General features: G+C 39.5%; 1 protein-coding gene and 1 pseudogene across 1 annotated transcript; one reads left to right on the forward strand and one right to left on the reverse strand.

Moving 5' to 3' along the window:
- Positions 1–4955: 4955 nt before the first annotated feature.
- Positions 4956–14398, reverse strand: LOC133716654 (uncharacterized; annotated as a pseudogene).
- A 1061-nt stretch (positions 14399–15459) lies between these two features.
- Positions 15460–18973, forward strand: LOC133716655 (uncharacterized). The gene is made up of 4 exons (XM_062143335.1): positions 15460–15683; positions 15811–16019; positions 17921–18051; positions 18728–18973. Exons 1-4 carry the CDS (start codon positions 15460–15462, stop codon positions 18845–18847), a joined length of 684 nt encoding a protein of 227 aa, XP_061999319.1. The 3' UTR covers positions 18848–18973.
- The last annotated feature ends 3457 nt before the right edge of the window (positions 18974–22430 follow it).

The following is a 22430-nucleotide window of genomic DNA, read 5'->3' on the forward strand; positions in this document are numbered from 1 at the left end:
TTTCAACCCAACTAAAACCCACATGCTCTGACTCTCAATTCATTTTATCTCACTTCCCACAATCTCCAACTATACAAATAACTCCCAATATTTTAAACATTTCACATCCCCACAATCTATCAGATCACCATTCCTTTGCCTCAACGGCACAACCAGGAAAACATACTCATTTCCAATCACTACAGATCACAACCCACAACTATACCTACAATAAGAATTAAGCAAAATCAGTAATCCCTGCATAGAAACTTAGTTCAGGAGATCACATGAAAACAAACAAAAGAATTCATAGTAATCCCTGCATATAGATTTAGTTCAGGAGATCACATTAAAACAAACAAAAGAATTCATAGTAATCCCTGCATATAGATTTAGTTCAGGAGATCACATTAAAACAACCAATAAAATCATAGTAATCCCTGCATAGAATTTAGTTCAGGGAATTACATTAAAACAAACAATTCAAAAGGCAGTAATCCCTGCATATAACTTAGTTCAGGAGATTACATAAAAATCAAACAACTTAGTAATCCCTGCATATGGTTTAGTTCAGGAGATTACTTAAAAATCAATAATAGAATGAAATAGGAAAATAATTAAAGAAATCAAACAACTTCCGCCAAAACCAAGAAATCACCCTTCAATTCCAAATAAATGAATCCCACAATGACTCGTTTTCAAAACTCGACAACCTTACCTCATAAGAGTAACATACATCACTAAAGTGACAAAATCATATTATTTTCAACTCCCCATTTTAATATGAAACTCAAGTCCCTCCTTGGACAATTAAAAGAAGAAAACACCCCAAATTCTCTTTTAAAACACGTACTCATGAGTTGCAAGTAACCTACTTGTTACCCATCATGACATACAATGGCGGACAGACTAGAGCTCTAACTGAGTCGTAACCATACCCCGGCCAAGGGCATGATTCCGATAACCACCCTCGGTCACTACTGTGACCCTCGGTACAAAGACCAAAACATTTAAAAAGTCACACAAGACTCAAAATGTTACACCACCTTAACACTTTCCAAAACAATATAATTGGCTGCAACAAATATTGTTTTCAAAGCTCAACTCCCATTTCAAAACAATATAGAAATCAATTTTGAAATATTGTTTTCACACCACAAACCACCAACACAATTAACAAGTAAAACTCTAAATTACGAAACGTCAATAATATAATTGTTTCCACTAAAAAAAAAAAAACCAAAACTCATTCATTTCCTTGGAAAATTAAATCACAATAATAGCCACATCGAAATCACAAAACATGTTAATTCCACCTCATTACACAACTGCACCAATATATATATATATTTCTCGTAAATATATATACGTAGTCATCCGCTCAGGAATGCTACTAATACCAACTATAGTTCACAATACAAAACCCATAAAAATCATTTTTATAATAAAACTTCATTTTACTTACCTATGAACCGTAGACGATCAAGTTCATATAATTTAAAACAAATATTTATTTCTGAAAACGATTTCACAATTTAATGATTAAACCGAACAATAATGTAACTCGGTTCGTAAATGAACCACGTGAGATTTACTCACCTCAAAATCCCGCTGCGTCTTCTCTTTCGATGGTGGACTATTGTGTGCGAATTTTCTTTCGATGGACTTCCTTAAAAATAATAGGCTACAATCATTTTCTTTGAATAGTCTATAGATTAAAATATTTTAATACATTACTAATATGATTTTTTCGATTATATACATGATATAGTTTTTCGATTAGATACATGATATAGTTGATTAAAACCATAGTTAGTAATAAACAGGACGTTTATAGTATGCGAAAAATATGTACTTGTATTATTCGGATATTTTATCAAATAGTTCGTTGAATTACTCAATTTTATAAAAAAAAAAAGAAAGAAGAAGAAGTGAAAACATGTTTTATTCGCATATAATATGAAAAATTATTAACTATGATTAAAACATCATACTCCGTTTTAATGTAGACGTAACAGCAACAAACCAACACTCATCTATATTATTATATTTAAGATAACCCATTTTGACTTGTTGATTAAAATGTCATACTCCTTTTTATTGTAGACGTAACAACAACCAACCTAGTGAACCAACCAATACTTATCTATATCTCTATGTTATATTTAAGAGAACCCACTTTGATTGTGAAAAGACAGTAAAAGTCTTAGATCTTATGTTAATTTTTAATAATTGAGTGGCAGTATGGTAAATAGTAAAATAAAATATTAAATAAAAAAGAAAATAAATAATTTTTTGAACAATTTAGTTAGGGGAGCTTCTATTCATACCTCCAAATTTGGCATTTGGACCTCCATACTTAATAGACCTCCAACTTACTTTTATAAATAACCAATTTGCTTTCTACACCTCTCTAATTTTCCTATAATGCCAATCGTCTAATAAAATCAACAAAAGACCTTTTTTTTTTTTTAGATTCTATTCATACTTTCAAAAATCAGTAGTTGGATCTCCTTCAGTTTTTGAAGATTTGGAATTGCAGCGATTTTTTTTTTTTTTGGAAGTTCATCCTCCATATACGAGTAACAGAGGTGCTAGCACTTTTTCAATGAATTGTCGACTCTTGGTTAGCGTAGGCAACAATACCATGTTTGTTCATCATCTCGTACAAATATGTTTTCCAAGTATTATTTTCATTGCATTTAGGTGTCGTTGTCCCTAAACTGATTCTCTCCTACTTGTTTCCATAGCAGCTTGAAATGAACATGCATGGTCGTTTTGTTTTAGATATGTATGGGATAGTGGAGAAAATTACAATAATCAACCATGAGTCTAGTGCATTCTCCATAGATTTATATCAGAGGGTCGAATTTTTCATCATATCTATAGAATAGTTCCACATAAAATTGCTCTGCATTGTTGATGTGTGGGAAGATCTTGTGGAGTTGTGGACAACTACCCATTGCTACGTTTGTCATATAAACGTGCTGAAGTACTGCTTTTTGTCGCTGCTCGTTCACATGTTTGATTGCATTTAGAATGAGTAAGGCTTCATCAACTAAGGTGTCTTTGTATTTCTGACAGGACCCGCCCCAGATTTCACCTTGAAATCCGAAGTGGCCCTGCGGGGCCCACCTTAGAAGAAATTCTACAAAAAATTTGGCGGAACTCCCTCTAAAAGTGGACTACCCAAAAACCTGTAGAAAGACATTTACACTTCTAAAATAATCCACCCTTAAACTTCTGGAGCCACCATGCTCCCTAAATCACAACACCTCCCAATTTCACAAACAATTCTGAACTTAAGAATATTAATATCATGGGTTATCGGAGCAATCTAATGTACAGGCGTACAAGATGATAAAATATAAGATAAATGACCGATACTTTTATAATGCGGAGCTATGACAGCTATGCCTCAACCCCATGTACGCTCGACCTCAAGCTAAACTGTCCTGCAAACTGGGCATTTGAAACCGAAGGGCCCAGGGGAAAACATTTAAAAACCGTTAGAGTGAGTGGACGAAAAATAAGTAATTTCGAATGAATAAGTAAAACGTAATGCTTTCCCAAGTGATTCTCTAAAATCTCACATGCAGTAAAAATCTTAAAAACACTCTTAAACATCATCTTTATTGAAATCTCAATTATGTAATCTCGATCATCTCGAAATCTCCTTAAAATCTCAAATCCCTCAAATACATAATGATATTTCAAACCTCTCGTTAAATTACTCATATCTTAAATCATATCTCAAAATGGACGATGACTAAAGGGGACTGCCGATTAGTCATCTCATGCCACCTGGAGGGGACTGCCGACCAGTGACGCATCGGAGGGGACTGCCGACCGGACGAGGAGGTAATGGTTAGAGGGGACTGCCGACTAACCATAGGTAGTTAGAGGGGACTGTCGACTAACTACCTCATGCCATCTGGAGGGGACTGCCGACCAGATGACGCATCGGAGGGGACTGCCGACCGAAATATTCTGGAGGGGACTGTCGACTAACTACCTCATGCCATCTGGAGGGGATTGCCGACCAGATGACGCATCGGAGGGGACTGCCGACCGGAATATTCTGGAGGGGACTGCCGACCAGAATATTGTCTGGAGGGGACTGCCGACCAGACTTACCTGGAGGGGACTACTGACCAGGTAATGCATGCATGCTCTGACTTATTTACCTCCTCAATAAACTGGGATAGACCTCTTTCAAATAATTGCTTTCGGAAAGAAACTCGATATTAATTCACTAAATCCTCAATAATTCATCGAAAGCATAACTCAGAAATATCTCGATAACTCAAACCTCAATATCTCAATAAATTCTCGAAAGCATAAATCCCATACTCGATAAATCAATAAATGGTTTTGGAAAGAATTCTCAATATAACTTCAAAGCTGATGAGTGCGGAACTCAAAACTCAAGAAATCTCGATAATTCCATCGTGCTCTAATATTTGATAAATCATTCGTATTCGTATATCATCATATAAATCGATATTCGAAATCAATATAATTCTCATAATATTTTCTTAATCAATCACTTCCCGAAATCATTTCCCAACTCAATAACTCATAACTAACTATCTCGAAAATCTACTAAAAGCCCTCGGGAAGGAATTCCAATACTAACCCTCGTAATTCATAAATAAATCTCAATAAACCAAAGTTTATAAAATCATAAAACTCAATAATTCAAATAATAAATTAAACCTCAATTAGAAAATAATAATATACTGCATGTACAATTAATTTAAAATAAATGTCCACTCACAGTACTATTTAGGCGACCACGCCACCGGTTTCCTACGTCGAGCAGTAGCTCGGCACGTCGCCATGTATACAATTATAATTCGTGAATAACAATCCGGAAATTAAATACGATTTCCACATCAAATCCTCATGAATTAACATTTCTATTTCTTCTCTGATTAAACCAAGACTTTATCATTTGCACCATTCTTTAAGGGGGGTGAAATTTGCACACCCAAATTTGCAAACCACACACCCTTTCATTTTTTTAATAATATTTCAACTCCCATGTTTTTGCACTTCCTAAAATACCCTCAAAGTCAGATTTGGTCTTCTCTCTCTCTCTTTTTTCTCCAAAACCACGACAACTCTTACTCCTCTCTCTCTCTCTCTCTTTCTCTCTCTCTCCTCCAAAAACAAGCCCAAGCTGGGTTCCTCTTTCTTGCTAGCTGCGAGGTTAAAGAACAGAGACCCAGAGAGAGAGAGAGAGAGAGGAGCAAATGAAGGCAATAATTTTGGACTTGCAACAATCACTAGTCATACTTTAACAAGAGCAATATTGGCGGGAATGACAGGGAGCTCTCCACTCGCAAAGCCTATAACAAAAATCTGTGCTCCCCAACCGGATCATACAAAACATCAACGCCTTTAAGCTTTCTGGTTTTCAAAAAGTCCTTCACACTTTGGATAAGACTTTGACTGCTGGAGTCCACCACATGATCAACCCCCAATGACTTCAAATACTGCACCTTCTCAGCTCCCCTGCAAATTCATCACCCAAAACACAAACAATCTCCAAATCACTCCAATTCAAACCCAGACACAATCCCAATTTCCCACAAACAACAAAAGCAATGAAGCAATGAAATATGTACACACCTATCTACTGCAATAACAACGGCTCCAACAACCTTTCCAATCTGCACCGCCGCAAGTCCACCACCTCCAGCTGCACCAAGCACCAGCAATACCTACAAACAAACACGAAAATGAAAACTCCACATACAAAACACCAACACATCGACACATGAAATTACATAAACCCAATCACAAATGTACTTACTTGACCGGAGCTCAAATTGGCCTGGTGAAGAAGAGCCACATGAGAGGTCCCAAATGCAACCGGCAGTGCACCAGCAGCCACCAGACCACACCCTTCCGGCACTCCAAACCTTCCAACACCAAAAATTTCTGCAATCAAATTCAACTCAATTGTAATTATCAATGTTGTGTATATGACAGAGAACTCACAGAAGTGACTGATCGACGACGATGAACTGAGAAAAGGACCCGAGGGCGGCGACGGAGCAAACAGCATCGCCGACTTTAAACTTGGAGACGGCGGGGCCGACGGCGTCGACGACGCCGGAGTAATCGGAGCCGGAGATGAAAGGCAGAGGCGGCTTTTCTTGGTACTTGCCAAGTATCTGAAGGTAATTGGTGCAGTTTAAGCTAGTAGCTTTCACTCTTACTCTCACCGATGTGGGAGTCTCCAGTTCAGGAATCGGATAACTCTTCTCGATCACTGTTGCTTTCTCTTCCGAAATCGGAACCGTTGGATCGAGGGCGGCGTAGACGACGTCGATTTGGGCTAAGAGAATGTTGTCGTAGTGGAGATTGGTCGCCAGATCCAGCGAACCGGCGCTGGGTTCGATTTGTAGGCGAAGGGTAGGCGTTGATGAGGAATGGAGATCCGATTTTGGAGTGGAAATCGAGGATCAGATATAAGCAATTCTTCAGATCCCGGCGGAATGCTCCGGCCGACGGAGATTGAGGTGGACTCGATTTATAGGGTGTGTGTGAGAGAGAGAGAGAGAGGACCAAATCTGAATTTGAGGGTATTTTAGGAAGTGCAAAAAGATAGAAGTTGAAATATTATTAAAAAAATAAATGGGTGTGTGGTTTGTAACTTTGGGTGTGCAAATTTCACCCCCCTTCTTTAATTGAAGGTTTCTAGGGCAGAATTGAGAGAAATCCGATAGTGGAATTCTCATAAATCAATAACCAAACTATTGAACTTCGGAAATTCCGATTAATATCCAAACCTCTTCCAATTTCCACCAAACACCTATCCATAAATTCGTAACAATATATACTACTCAATAGACCAAAACAACTCACCAGGAACGGCCGGACGCGCCCTCACGCGCCGCCACAGGCAGCTGCGCCTGGGCCCCAAGCGCCGCCGGTTAACCACCATATCTGGCTACCAAATTTTACCAACATCAACAACTCAACATTCTAAGCGTCTTTCATAACTGTGGCCAAGTCAGAAAATACCTCTAAGTGGCCGAACAATTAAGCAAACCGAAGTGGAGTAAAACTTTCTAATTATGCTTTCTTCCTCCACGCTGCAAATCGCTTCAAGATATTTGGGGAGCTTCAAGTACGCCTCAAGGCGCTTCTAAAAAGCCTGGCTTTGTCGCCGGAGGTGGCCGGAATTGTGGTCAACGGTCACTTGCTACAGTAAACTTCTCGGCCTTGGTTCGCGGTTTTCCGGCCAAGACTCGACGAGCTACCACCGCAGGCGTGTCCAGGAGGAGGAAAGGAAGCCAACGGTGGTCACGGTTCCCTCCCAGGTGGCCGGAATCGAAAAGTGGCCGGAGGTGCAGAGGAGAGAGAGAGAGAGCTCGGGGAGAGAGAGAGAGAGCTCGGGGAGAGAGAAACGGAGAGGAGGGAGAGAGAGTGGTAGAACTGATCTACCACAGTAAATTTTCGAATATATATACTAATTTACCATAAATAGTAACTTTACCTTTTCGCTTATAACTTTCACATACGAACTCCGATTTTTACGTACCACATATGCACGCTCTTGGTTTAACATCCTCTACAACTTTCATGAAGAACATTTTCGCAAATTTTGACCCTAACAAAAAGCCAACTTTTAGGGCCCCCTAAAATATCGAAACAGAGCCAAAAAGTAAATGTAAATGTCGTTTACCCATCAAAAGACTCGTAAACTGGTAAATTTAGGTTCGGGACGTTACAATTTCCTATTTTCTCTTCTTTTATTTTTTATTTTTTTTATAGCGCAGTGATAGATCTTGTAAATTGTCAGCTATGTGAGCAAGGAAGTCTATCACTTTACAAAGGCAAAATCAAATTCAGAAAATTTTGACTTCAACGTTAAATAACATATCTCCAATTTAGGGTTTACATTGGAAGAGAAAATTTTTCCCAAGTGGAAGACTATTACAGTTCGTAGAGATAAGAAGAGATTTTTTTTTCCCCTATTTGTGTCTTTATTGGTAATTTGACATGAGTTGACAAAGTCAACTATTACTTGGAAAAAGTGAGAGGTCCAAATACCAATTTTGGAGGTATGAATAGAAACTCCCTTTAGTTAGATCCTGAGACTTAGAGAAAAATCAAGTCGAAATTTGGGAGTAGTATTGAATGATACTAAATGGAAGCAGTTCAACCAGCTAGATCGAACCACATTGTAGTAGTTTTGATATTTTTTTTGTTGTACTTGTTCATTTTCATTTATGAAGTTTTTTTAGATTCTATTCATACTTTCAAAAATCAGTAGTTGGATCTCCTTCAGTTTTTGAAGATTTGGAATTGCAGCGATTTTTTTTTTTTTTGGAAGTTCATCCTCCATATACGAGTAACAGAGGTGCTAGCACTTTTTCAATGAATTGTCAACTCTTGGTTAGCGTAGGCAACAATACCATATTTGTTCATCATCTCGTACAAATATGTTTTCCAAGTATTATTTTCATTGCATTTAGGTGTCGTTGTCCCTAAACTGATTCTCTCCTACTTGTTTCCATAGCAGCTTGAAATGAACATGCATGGTCTTTTTGTTTTAGATATGTATGGGATAGTGGAGGAAATTACAATAATCAACCATGAGTCTAGTGCATTCTCCATAGATTTATATCAGAGGGTCGAATTTTTCATCATATCTATAGAATAGTTCCACATAAAATTGCTCTGCAGTACTGATGATGTGCGGGAAGATCCTGTGGACAACTACCCATTGTTGCGTTTGTCATATAAACGTGCTGAAGTATTGCTTTTTGTCGCTGCTCATTCACATGTTTGATTGCATTTAGAATGAGTAAGGCTTCATCAACTGAGGTGTCTTTGTATTTCCCATTTTCTCTCCTTTTATTTTTTATTTTTTTTTATAGCGCAATGATAGATCTTGTAAATTGTCAGCTATGTGAGCAAGGAAGTCTATCACTTTACGAAGGCAAAATCAAATTCAGAAAATTTTGACTTCAACGTTAAATAACATATCGCCAATTTAGGGTTTACATTGGAAGAGAAAATTTTTCCCAAGTTGAAGACTATTACAGTTCGTAGAGATAAGAAGAGATTTTTTTCCCCTTATTTGTGTCTTTATTGGTAATTTGACATGAGTTGACAAAGTCAACTATTACTTGGAAAAAGTGAGAGGTCCAAATACCAATTTTGGAGGTATGAATAGAAACTCCCTTTAGTTAGATCCTGAGACTTAAAGAAAAATCAAGTCGAAATTTGGGAGCAGTATTGAATGATACTAAATGGAAGCAGTTCAACCAGCTAGATCGAACCACATTGTAGTAGTTTTGATATTTTTTTTGTTGTACTTGTTCATTTTCATTTATGAAGTTTTGGTATTACGCCCCCCTCTCCCTTAGGAGCTTCATCCCATTTTCTAATTGTTAGTGAAAAAGGGGGTGATGACCAAGCCTCCCACTGGATTCCAACCATAAAAAAAGAAAAGAAAAAAAGAAGTAAATCACATTCACATTATCAATATACAGCACATTTATAATTACACATAGATAAAAACACTAGTTTAGCAACATACTACAATACTAGTTAATTATGCATCCATAGTAAATATCACAATTCTATTATAAAGTATAATTTTAGAGAGCTTACATTGTAAATAGGTTTATTATAGATTAGTTTAGTCTATGTAAAAGTTTCATTCAAAAATATCTTTATTTTAACCGAAATTTCCTTAAATTTGAAGTACCGAAATCAAAACCGAAACTGAAATTTGAATCCTTGGAAATATCCAGGGTAATTTCGAATTCTCTTACCCTTGACTTATATTAAAACTGTCCCATTGTCATGCATTCATACACCAGCTGTCCACTTTCCTACTCATCCTCTTCTTTAGTAGTTTCTATCGATCATTTTCTTTTGACTAATGTAGAAGGATATATATCATCTAGGGGATGTATTTCTTTGAATTTCACACCTTGTCAATAATTGAAGAGCTCCATATATAATACATAATTCAAATTAAGATATTTCATTCTGCCATATATTTATAGAAATGTTGAGGAATTAGTGTGTGTTGTCTGCAGCCGTGATAAGGGTATGTCATTAAATCTTGTTATCAAGAGGAATATGACAGAATATTCTTAATTAGTGATCACCTATATGAGAGTAGAAGGGGGGTCGCTTATATGAAAATGATATGACTTAATTCTCAAAGCTCTCATGAATGTAGAATTGTTCAGGACCAAAATGAACATAACTGTATGAACCATAGTGTATTAGAATAATAGATATGTGAGGCCTATTGTCTTGGTTTACACCAACGGTGAACAGTTCAAAGATTGTATATCTACTGCGTCACCAAGTAAATCCGATAGGTCTTCATTATGAAAGATTCGATCAAGTCTAAAAGACACCTCTTCAAATGCATCTTTTGTTCGATTGTACTCTCTAATCCCTTGTCATCTTCATTCATGTGGGGGACTATTGGAAATTATATCAAATACCCAATTAAATATGAATGAAAATATAATTAATCATGACCTTTCAAATTGAAATGGTACATGTCTTTATTTCCAATAGGTGTTTTTAGGAATTAGTTTGTCTCTCAATGAGATAAGTGAACAGACATATTGGTTCACTTGGGTTTCTATCTAATCTCATAATTATATCTCCTTAAAAACACATCAAGATCATAGATCCAAGAGAACAAGAAAGATCAAGAGTATCAAATTTATGATTTCTTTCTCATTTCTTCTACAAGTCTTCTTCGTGTTAAGAGAGTGCAAAATATAATTTATGGTTCGCCAGAGTCCAAAATTATAGAGCTTTAATTTTGGATCATGGATTGTTGTATTCTAGAAGATGGACGCCCACTGAACTGCAAGCACAAGGGCAGGATGAAATCTGTCTTTAGTCCATTGCATTTGCAAGTCTCAATTGGAAAATCAAGCCAGTAATCTCCTTCTCTTATATTGCTTTTATTTTTTCAAGATTACACTCTTACTTGCAATTCTTGTCGTGACGTTCATTTGTCTACAAACTGCACTCATATATTAGCATTGAACTTATTGAAATTTTTGTTATGATTAAACATTATATATGTGATTGTTTCCCAACAATTCGAGGCCAACTGCCTTATAGTTTCTAATCCATTACCTTGGTTTGATCCTGTGCATGATGACTGCATATATACCTCAAAAAAACAAGAAGCAAATTAATTCAAAACAAAACGAATAAATAATAACAGAAAGAAAGGTCTAACAAATGAAGATATGGACTGGTTACCATCTCCAATGGATGTGTCAAATCCACGTGGAGGCTTTTACTGGTAACAAAAGACATATGCAAGCACTCCAACCCATAGGTCTTATCCTACATGTAAATGACATATGGAGTTGGGCTGTCAAATTTGGCAGAACAAACTCAATCTGTCTTTTATTTTTTATTATTTCTCTCTCTTCCCTCTCTCTCTCGTCTCTCGTCTCTCTCTCTCTCCTCTCTCTCTCTCTCTCTCTCTCTCTCTCTCTCTCTCTCTCTCTCTCTCTCTCTCTCTCTCTCTCTCTCTCTCTCTCTCTCTCTCGCTTCTTTCCCCATAGAGTTTCTTTCTCTTCCAGTTCTGTATCTTCTCAGGCAATTGACCCTCAATAACATTGGCCGGTGTCAACTTGGACGTAGTCCTTCAACGGGGTTTTGATTCAAAGCTTTGCGAACTAGAGACCGGCCTCGGAAGGGTGGCTGTTGCCGCCCAATTCCAGGTCCACAATAGATGAAGAAACATATAGGAGGCTCCGGCTATGGCATCGAGCGTCGTCGACTTTTAACCCTGAAGTTTGGGATTGGACCCAGAAGCAAGAAGGAGACTAAACCCCGAAGAAGAAGAGTGAATGGTTTTCCAATTGTGAATGGTTTTCCAATTATGAATGGGCAGATGGGTGAGACTCGATCTTATTTGGGTGCTTTGGGTAGATGGAATAAGAATTGTTTAGGTGTTTTGGGATTGAAAAGTTATCTCCTGCAATTAGGGGTGGGCATAAATGACCGAAAGACCGAAAAACCGGAAGAAACCGATCCGGACCGGCCGGTCCGGGCCGGGTTTTACTCTGAAAATGACTGTATTCGGTCCGGTTCGGTCCCAGACTCAAATTTGGCGGTCCGGTCCCGGTCCTTGACTTCTGCCGACCACTTGGACCGAAAAAACCCGAACTTCACAGCACTAAAGTGGCTTTGGATATCATTTTACCCCAACATTTTGATTGATGGTGACAACAATCAATTTTTATATAATAACTAATCCTCCCAAACGTGTTTCTTTTTGAAAATCCTGCCATGGGGTCAATATATTGTTAAAATATTCTTCTCATCTTACTTTTTTTCTTGAATCATTAAGTCATCCTTTTCCTCCTTCTCTCTCCACGGTCTTCTCCAGATTTTCTTCTCTTCCATGTATTCTTCTCTTCAATACTCATCCTCAGATTCTTATTTGTCATCAAAGAAAAATCTTCAGATTCTTATCTATTAGTTTTTCTCTTTACACGATCTTCTTCTTCAGCGAGTTCGACTGCGTTTTTTTTTTTTTTTCCCTCTTCTTCATCAGTTCCTCTTCTCTCTTGCTGGGAGCAGCCTCCAAGGCTCCAAACCCAACCCAGATCGAAAACTGGTTGAGCCGTTGAGGATCCAGACGTAAAGGGTTAAGTCACCGTCTTCGAATCTCCCAAACTCTCAAAGCGACACCTCAAAACTCTTCGTCTCTCACATATGCTTCACTACTCTCATTCTTACTCCCACCCCTCCTCTCTCACATCTGTGTTTCAAAGCCGAAGATCTCAATGCGTAGAGGATGAGAGCGTGATGGAGAATTGGGAATTTGGGATCTGCACATCTGTTTTTTTTTTTTTTCCCTAAGGACGGGTTGGGCCCGAAAGCCCGAAAATCCGGCCCGTTTGACGGCGGTCCGGGCTCAGTCCGGTTCCTAATGCCTAAAAGTGAAGGCCCGGCCCGAATTAGTAATGCCGGTTCCGGTCCCGGTCCCTGAAAAAAGGGTGCCGGTCTGGGACCGTGCCCAGCCCTACCTGCAATTGTTGACTTGTTGCCCATCAAAGAAGAAAAAAGAAACACAGAGAAGAAGAAGAAGAGCGAAGATCAGAAGAGATAAAGAAGAAAGAGAAAAAATAGTTTTCTTTTTGTGATAAAAAATTTCAAAAAATAATATTTAAATATAACTAATTCATTGGACTAAAAATTTGTCAAAAATGACCATGACACGTCATCCTTCAAATTCGAATTTGACACAAGCTTTTTGACCAACCCGTTGGAGATGCTCTTAACTGTTTTTACTCCATGAAGAAAGGTATAACAAAAGAATGGAGTATGGACGACTGCATTTTTGAATGGGAAAAAACATACAAACAATTTTTTGAATGGGAAAAAACATACAAACAATTTTTTTTTTTTTTTTTTTTTTTTTAAAAAAACCCCACCCCATATTCCCACCCTTGATGGGGCTCGAACTCCTGACCTCTTATATATGAGACCAAAGCCTTACCACCCCACCAAACACACACACCCAAAAAAATAATACAAACAATACTCAAACTATGGCCGACTCCGAATTTCTGTACCTAAGTTTTCAAAACTATCACTTTGGTACCTGAAGTTCGGATCCCGACCCAACATTAGTACCTAAAACACTGTTGGCCGTTACGGCGTTAGCCAAGTAGCAAAATTTGAGGGGTATTCTCGTCCCTTCACTCAATCTCTTCTTCCTCTCGCTTTCTTCGTCTTCTTCTTCCTCCCAACTCTCCTTGTTTCTCTCATCTCTTCTTCTTCCTCAAGCTCAGATTAAAAATTAAAAATTAAAAAACATTGATGTCTCACGTCTGGGATCAATCCCAAATCTTCATCTTCTTGAATTGGGTATGAATCCACCCTAAATATCACATAGCGGTGAACCTTCTTCCTCTGCAGTTCCATAAAAGTGTTGTTGCTGTGCTCAGCCGCAGCCATGGCACACGAAGCATTCGGCTGCAAACAAAACCCAACTCTGTCATATAAACACAGCACCATCTAAACTCTTTTCACCAAACACCAATCAAACAACAATCTGGGTCATGCAAATATACCCAGAAAACAATAGATCATAAAGTTTTAAGCTTTAATGTTAGCTCAAAGAACAAAAACGAAAAAGCTTTAAGCTTTATTCTACAGTAACCAGATAAATACTGAAAAACTCAGCTGGGTACTTAGAGAAACATGGGTTTCGACACAAAATCTTGAACTCTTCACCAAACCAACAAAGATCAAATAACCAAAGAGAGAGAAAAGCAAATCAGATCACATCTGGGATCAATCCCAGATCTTCATCCTCTCAAATTACCAGCACAACATCTCCATTCCTTCCTCCTTTCTCTTCCACCTTCTCTTCTCCTCTCATACTCTTCTTCCAACCTCCAAATTCCACCTCTCCTTGAAAACCAAAAACAGATAGAGAGAGGAGCCATGTCTTTCTCTGCTGCCACCACCCACCCCCTCCACTTCCACACCACCATCGTCGCCGCCGCCAGATCCAATGAATTAAAACACAAATGAACGTGGAGTCCAGCACCCGGCCGCTCTACCAGATGATGCTCGAGACCCCAAAGCTCTGTTGGTCCGTCATCCGCAAATTTTGAAAGGCACTTCCATCTGGGGCACGAGGGATTGCCCCATTGGAGCCCGTTTCTAAAGCTCTGCAACTTGTCTGTTGCTTCGCTCTTTTGGGTTGTGATCTCAGAGCTAGAGGAGGAGGAGGAGACAGTTTGTTTTGAAGCTTTGACTTCAAATTATGGTGAAGTTTGAGCGGGGTTTATGGCGAGATTTGATTGGTATGGTGTGGGTGGCTGGATTGATCTGGTGATGAGCTTTTGGTTTAAGTAGGAGATAGAGAGGGTATGGATTAACAGGAGACCAATTGCAGATTGAGAAATTGGTGAAGAAGAAGACGAAGAACGCGAGAGGAAGAAGAGATTGAGTGAAGGGACGAGAATGCCCCTCAAATTTTGCTACTTGGCTAACGCCGTAACGGCCAACAGTGTTTTAGGTACTAATGTTGGGTCGGGGTCCGAACTTCAGGTACCAAAGTGATAGTTTTGGAAACTTGGGTACAGAAATTCGGAGTCGGCCATAGTTTGGATACTGTTTGTATTTTTTTCCCTTTTTGAATCCCATGAGTTCAAACCTTGAAAATCATACCCTAAATTTGAGAAAAGCTTGAGCTTCAAATCTTCATGAGTAAGATAGTTGATTGATACGAAGTATGAATTATAAATCGCTATCCCGATCAATTTCTAAAGCTTAACTAGCCTAGAAGCTTTGAACATGAATTCACAAACTTCAAATTTCAAAGGTTCTCTAGTACAAGCTACGATTTGAAATTGTAACATGAGTTTTCAAAATAGTAGTAATACATAAAATAGAATCGCGGATGAGAAATTTTAATATAATGTAGTCTTTTCTATGACACGAGAAGAGTCTTTGCTGATCATAAAAAACTATGCGGAAAAAATTGAAATTTTTTTGGACACACACACTAGGGCCGTTAAAACTCCACCGGCCAACCCGAGACTCCATACCCGACCCGAATATACAAACAGTACCCAGAGTGCACCGAAAGAGGAACTAAATCCCCAAAGCAAAGCTGATTGTCATCTTCATTCAGCTCTACAATCCCCTCAGTCAGGGTGAGCTCACCTCCATCCCAAACCTCCTCTCCTTCAATTCACACTCCCAATTTTCGATTCCACTGCTTCTATTCACGACCCAACTAGGGTTTCACTGTTTTTGATTTTTGATTTTCTGACGTGACAGAGAAAGAGAGTTGGTGATCGGAGCAAATGGGAGGAGGCGAGCATGCACACGGCGAGGGGGCCCACGGCGGAGACTTCAGGGCGAAGGTGTGGAGCATGAGCGGTGGGCCCTACTGCAGGCCCAAGCACTGGAAGCGCAACACGGCGTTCGCCATGTTCGGAGTCTTCCTCATCTGCATTCCCATCGCCATGAAATCCGCCGAGCTCGAGGTTTGTTCACCTCACCGAAACTCAACTCCTTTCTCTTTTGGTTTCCACTTTGGATTTCTGTTTTAGAAATGTAGGAACCTAAGAGATGGTAAAGTTTGGATCTTGGGTTGTAGGTGAAGATTGGGTTTTGGATTGTGAAATTAGGACCCAGATGAGCTCTAAGCTTGACTGAAACTGAGGCTGTTAGATATTGTTTTGCTTTAGTTGAGGTTTAGGTTTTTGATTCGTGGAAATGAGTACATAACTAATTAAGTATATGTATCGAGAATTGTTTCGTGGTTTCTAAATAGTACTTAGTGTGATAGTCAGGTTCCGTTGTGATTTGTGGGTAATGGGGTGCTGATCTGGGGTTGTCAGTGCTTTATCATTGTCATCTTGTTCTGGGGCTTTAGGCTTGTCAACTTGTTACTGACAGGGTCTTGCTCTACAATATACTGTAGCATCGAGCAAACAGATGAGTTTATGTTAATGTAGTGGCTGAAATCTTGAAGTAGATGAACAACTAAAATTTGGTGGTAGCAGCCAATCAAAAATTGGAATTTGAATAATGTTTTGAAAGAGAATTTAGAAGATGCTGGTATATAGAATTCTCAGAAGGTGATGATGCTCTAACCTGGAGGACGTACCCATTATACCCTGCGGTTAAGATCAATCCTCCAGATGTCACTCCCTAGTTGTCGTCTTCACTTTAGTAGGCTTCAGTTGACATGCTTTTTGAACTTACTTTGCATTTGAAGATGAAATCTTTTGCTGTCATGAATGCTTTGAATACCTACGACAAGCTACTAGTGTCGGATACTTAAGACTAGAAATGGTTTTACTTTTGGGTAGTGCTTTTCGCATTCTCTATTACTCCTCACACTCCCTTTCATTTTTACTAATTTTCAATGTTGTGTATGTTTTTCTTTCTTTTCATTTCAAAACTACACGGACCCCTTACTATCATCACTACTTCTTTCCCAAGGTTTGAAGTCCAGAACCATCTAACCTCTCCACCTAAGCTGGTGTACTCCACAACGCCCTGTTACCCAGACCCTCAAAGCAGCAGAGTCTTCTCCTATCCACCCTGCTCACAGACCCCAGCACTGATAACGACTATTGTTGACAGTTACGGTGCTCTTGCAGCTCCTTAGCGGCCATCTGTCCGACCTGAATTGGGTGGCTCACACATAACCATTCAGCGGCCGCAGGTGCATAAAAGGAACCATGCCAGGCATTGTGATGGAATGTCATGGATGATTGGGCAACTTTGAAAGTTATTATTAACAATTGAAATATCGATTAGGCAACTAGTCTTTGTCCATGATTACCAGAAAGACTTGGAATTGGGTTTTTTTTGGGACCGTACCTGTTTGAAAAGTTACTTTTGGTTTTGCAAGTTTGGTGTAGGATGATTGATTTTTAAGGATTGGAGTGGGACTGTTTTGGGCTGGTAATGCTGTATGACTTATCAGACTGAGAATTTTGGATGTCAAAAGATGAAACACTTTGGAGCTAAAACTGAGTATGTGCAAAATCAAAAATATAGGTTAGGCTGCAAGTGAATTTCTTTGAAGGGATAGTTGAATTTCAGATCAAAACTCCTTGAGGGGTGAGGTGTGAAGAGATATTTTAAGGAGGAGCTTTAGAAACCCATATGATCGAATTAGAAACCATTTATCAATTCATGATGAGTTTTGATGCCCTGTTTATGTAAAGGACGTCATACCAATCATACTTGCTTTGTCCAAGACATGGATATGAGGTATGAAGTTTCTATACTCATAACTGCAATATTTTTGTTTTTGATTGAATGTTTTTGTTCGTAGGCTATCAGGAGACTACAGTTATTTTCTACTTCCTATTGAGAAGTACTTTCACTTGTATTTTCATTGTACTGATATTCATGGAAATTTTTGCAGAGGCTAAGCATAGAAAATTACTACTGAATGTTGGTGGACCAGACATGGTATCCTGTGTTCAAATGGCTGGGACGGTTGCTGATATAAGGGGATTCAACCTCTCATTAATTAAATCTGTATCTGCATCATCGGTATGTATACTTTGCTACATTTTCTAGTGTTCTATTATGTTTGAGATAGTGGCGTTCAACTTAAACACTTTTATATCAGAAATACTAATACATGACTCATCAGTTTCAAGTTGCATTGTGACTTGGTTTTCATTTCCCTTGTCTGGACATCTCCTATATGATCGAAACATGCAACTAGAATGGCCAGCCATATGCTTTCTCCTCTTTCTACCAATTAATAGGATAATTATCTGTTTTGTATGCTTGCCAACGAAAGCCTATCATTTTTTAAGCTCCTTGGGGGAGAGTTGGAATAAGAGCAGCAAGTCGGTTAGGATCAGTTTGCAGGTCACCGGGTCAGTTTGCAGGTCACGAAAGTGACCCAGAAAGTGATTTTTGTGACACCGGTCAGTTTGCAAGTCACATGACCCAGAGGGTGAAAATAAACACTAAAAATCAGTGAATAGTAGGTGACCTGGTGACCCGGTGACCCAATGGGTGAACTTGCTCTAAGGATTAGGATTAGTATAGTCATGACTCAATATCATTGAATGTTTCAACATGTAAAAAAATAAAATACGGTTTTGGGTTTTGTCGATTAAAAAACTTCGTTCTTTATGTTGCCGTAGTAGCCAATTTATATATTTATACAGTATTTCTCTACCTTACAATATTTCACTGTCATGTTCTTTTTCAGGTTGATCATGTAGTTGTGTCTCCTGCTGACATATCCATGGATATATCTAAGCTAGTTCAGACGCTTGGTATTTCTCCAATTTCATTTGGAGATTGTGTCGGATTGACGGTTGAATTGTGACGGGTGACCAAGTCTTGATGCCATGAACTCATGAAGGTCTTGTAAATTGCTTCATTATCGTAATACTGAGGAATACTCATCAATTTCACCCATACTTATTGATTGGCGTAAAAATGTTGTTAAAAAGTGGTCTAGAAGAGACTCATCTTTTATCCCAAGAAGCTTCAAATTTCTACTTGTTTGAGAATGAAATGCTCATGACCCAAATCTTAGACATTTACTGATCGTCTCATTAGCCTCATGTCTGTCAAAACGATGAATATAAAGATAAACAATTTTAAACAATAATCTGAAGCAGAACGATGATGTGCTGTTTCTAATCTAGAGGGTCGGATTCTTTAGTAATTTTTCATTATGTTGTAGGAAAATATAATTCGAGAGAATTGTGAGAGAAATTGTGTGTTCTATTATTGATAATAGGAGCTCTTTATATAGGGATTTACAGAGTACATATAAGGTAATAGAATCTAAATACAATTAGGAAATCTAGAACCTTCTCCTATTATAACTCTAGAACTAAACCCTAGTTTGAAGAGGTACACTAAAATACAACATCCTTCAAAACTCTCCCTTGTGTCGTTCAAACTTGGTGATAACGCTTTGATCGTTGCCTCACTAAAAACCTTGCCAGGTAATAAAAATCTAGTGGGACAAAAATAACCCTAGTTGAAGGACAAAAAGAGCACAACACGTCCTTCGCTTTTCGAGATCGAACATCTACATCATCCTTCCCATGATGTTGACATCTCCCCCTGATTGCTACAATCATGGGAGTTCGGATAACTTTTTCAATCCGATGCTCTTCAAATGTTTCTTGAAGGTGGATTTAGGTAACGATTTAGTCAATAAGTCCGCTACATTATCCTCTGATTGGATTTGATTTACTTTAATCTTTAGAAGTGATTGTTGTTGCTGATTGTAAAAGAACTTAGGTGATATATGCTTGGTGTTGTCGCCCTTGATGAAACCTAATTTCATTTGCTCAATACGGTGCATTATCTTCATAAATGCATGTAGGTTCATCTGTGGTAGACTTCAAACCACAAGTTCCTCGGATGTGTCTAATTATATACCTTAACCATATGCATTCACGCACGGCTTCATGTAGAGCAATAATCTCTGCATGATTCGAGGAAGTAGTAGCAAGGGTCTGTTTTGTAGACCTCCAAGATACCGCAGTGTTTCCCATGGTAAAGACATAACCTGTTTGGGAGCGACCTTTGTGAGGGTCAGAGAGATACCCTGCATCAGCAAATCCCATCAAAACATCACCATTGTTTTGATGTAAGGGAGGAGGATGACGCCGGCCACCCTTGGCGGTGGCAGCTTTGCCGGTCACGGTGTCTTGGACGGCACCTCTTGGGCTAATGAGGTCCGTTCTCATTCTTCTGTCATTCTTTTCTCTCTGCAGGGATAGAACATGCCCATTTCTATCGTACATTTTAAGTAACGAAAGATTGTCTTTATACCAGTCCAATGACGTTACGTTGGCGCGGGACTATATCTAACCAACAAGTTCGTAACAATTGAGGTGTCCGGTCTTGTATTGTGATAAGTACAATAATGCGCCTATTGTACTCAGGTAAGCACTTTTGCTATTAACACATTTTCATCATCATCCCCGGGACGAAACGGATCCCTCTTAGGGCCAAGACTACAGACGACCATCCCTGGGACGAAACGGATCCCTCTTAGGGCCAAGACTACGGACGACCATCCCTGGGACGAAACGGATCCCTCTTAGGGCCAAGACTATGGACGACCATGGGAGTGCATCTTTGACTTTATAAAAATGCCTAAGCACCTATTGACATGGTATACAAGTTCTGAATCTAGACAAAACCGTGTTCTCCCAAAGTCCTTCCTCTCAAACTCGGATTTCAGGTGTTCAGCGGTTTCCCTTAACTCTTATGGGTTCCAATTATGTTTATCAACATAAACTGCGACAATTGCAAATCCGGAACTTGTCATGGAAATGCGTGGGCATAGTTCATCATATCCATTCCCAATCAAGTAGTCACTTTAGTGAGCATTTCAATCTCGTTGCAAACGCGCTCTGTGATCTAGAGCCACTTGACTTGGGTAAATAAAGTTCACAAGAACCTTCATCATATTCCGTATCTAGATCCCTGTTAACGTTAGTGGTCCGTGGGATCTCTAGTTAGCTTTAGAGAGAGAGAGAGAGAGAGAGAGAGAGAGAAAGAGAGAGAGAGAGAGAGAACGACACAAGAAGTATAGTAGTTCGCCTCCCGCCTTAGCGGGAGACTACGTCTACTTGAATGTTACACTAGTGTGTTGAGCCTTGCGGCCCAAGGGGATTACAAAAGATGTAATGGGATGGTGTTTAAGTGGGAGGAGGCATTCCTTTTATAGGTGAAGGAGTGCTCTTCCTTTACATGGTTTTCGATGTGGGACAAGCAAAGATAACTATTCTAGTGTAGAAAGCCTAGTTTTTGAGGGTATGTTGGCAAGGCCGGGACTTCCCGGCGACGGATTTGCCACTTCCGGATACCGTGGCGTAGCTTGAACATAGGGCTACAAGATGCAAGTAGCGGTTGGGCCTCACCATGGCTTGTGGGTGTCCCAAAGAGAGTGTTACTTATGCTTGGTGATGTAGCAAATAACCTTGCTAGTAGAGGTATCTACAAGTCCCCGAAGTCCCCAAGTAAGAGGAGCTTATTGGTTGGGGAGTTATAACCACGAAGTCATCAAGCATAAGTAACCGGGCAGCACGGAGCCCCTACAAGTCCCCGAACTCCGTAAGCAAGAAGGGACTCGTTAACCTGCACAACAAAGATAAAAAAAACAGGCATACGTAGAATGCTCTTTGCATTGGGCAACAAATGTGAGTTGCATTGATATGCGTTGGCATATATAAACGTATGGGGTGTGTGATACATGTTGATGCATACACGCGAATGGTGCCGAGTACAATCGATTATGACGTACAAACTCGAGAACGCGTATGGTCGTGTGAGCATATGGATTGCATATGATAAGTGTAAGTTGCACGAGCGGTGCGAAGGTAAGCGTTTGTAATTCGTGAATGATGAATACGTGAACGCTTGTATTTGTTTGGTTGTCGCTCGTATTAATGGAACGCGAAAAGAATTCGATTTGTCGCAATCGGTAAACGAAAAATGGTAGAAAAATTCCATGTTCCATTAACGTGTGGTGTGTCGAGTAGACATGAGTGTGAAGCTTGGGAATGCCGGGAGGCGTGAGCGGAAAACTCGAGGTTGCCGGGAAGGCATGAGCGGAAGCTCGTGGGTTGCCGGGAAGGCAAGAGAGGAAGCTCAAGGGTTGCTGGGAAGGCATGAGCGGAAGCTCGTGGTTGCCGGGAAGGCATAAGCGGAAGCTCGTGGGTTGCCGAGAAGGCAAGAGCGGAAGCTCAAGGGTTGCCGGGGAGGCAAGAGCGGAAGATCGTGGGTTGCCGGGAAGGCATGAGCGGGAAGCTCGTGAGCGGAAGCTCCAGGGTGCCGCGAAGGCATGAGCGGTAAGCTCGTGAGCGGAAGCTCAAGGGTGCCGCGAAGGCATGAGCGGTAAGCTCATGAGCGGAAGCTCAAGGGTGCCGCGAAGGCAT

Source organism: Rosa rugosa, chromosome 6 (assembly GCF_958449725.1).
Source record: "Rosa rugosa chromosome 6, drRosRugo1.1, whole genome shotgun sequence".
NCBI classification, from domain to species: Eukaryota; Viridiplantae; Streptophyta; class Magnoliopsida; order Rosales; family Rosaceae; genus Rosa; species Rosa rugosa.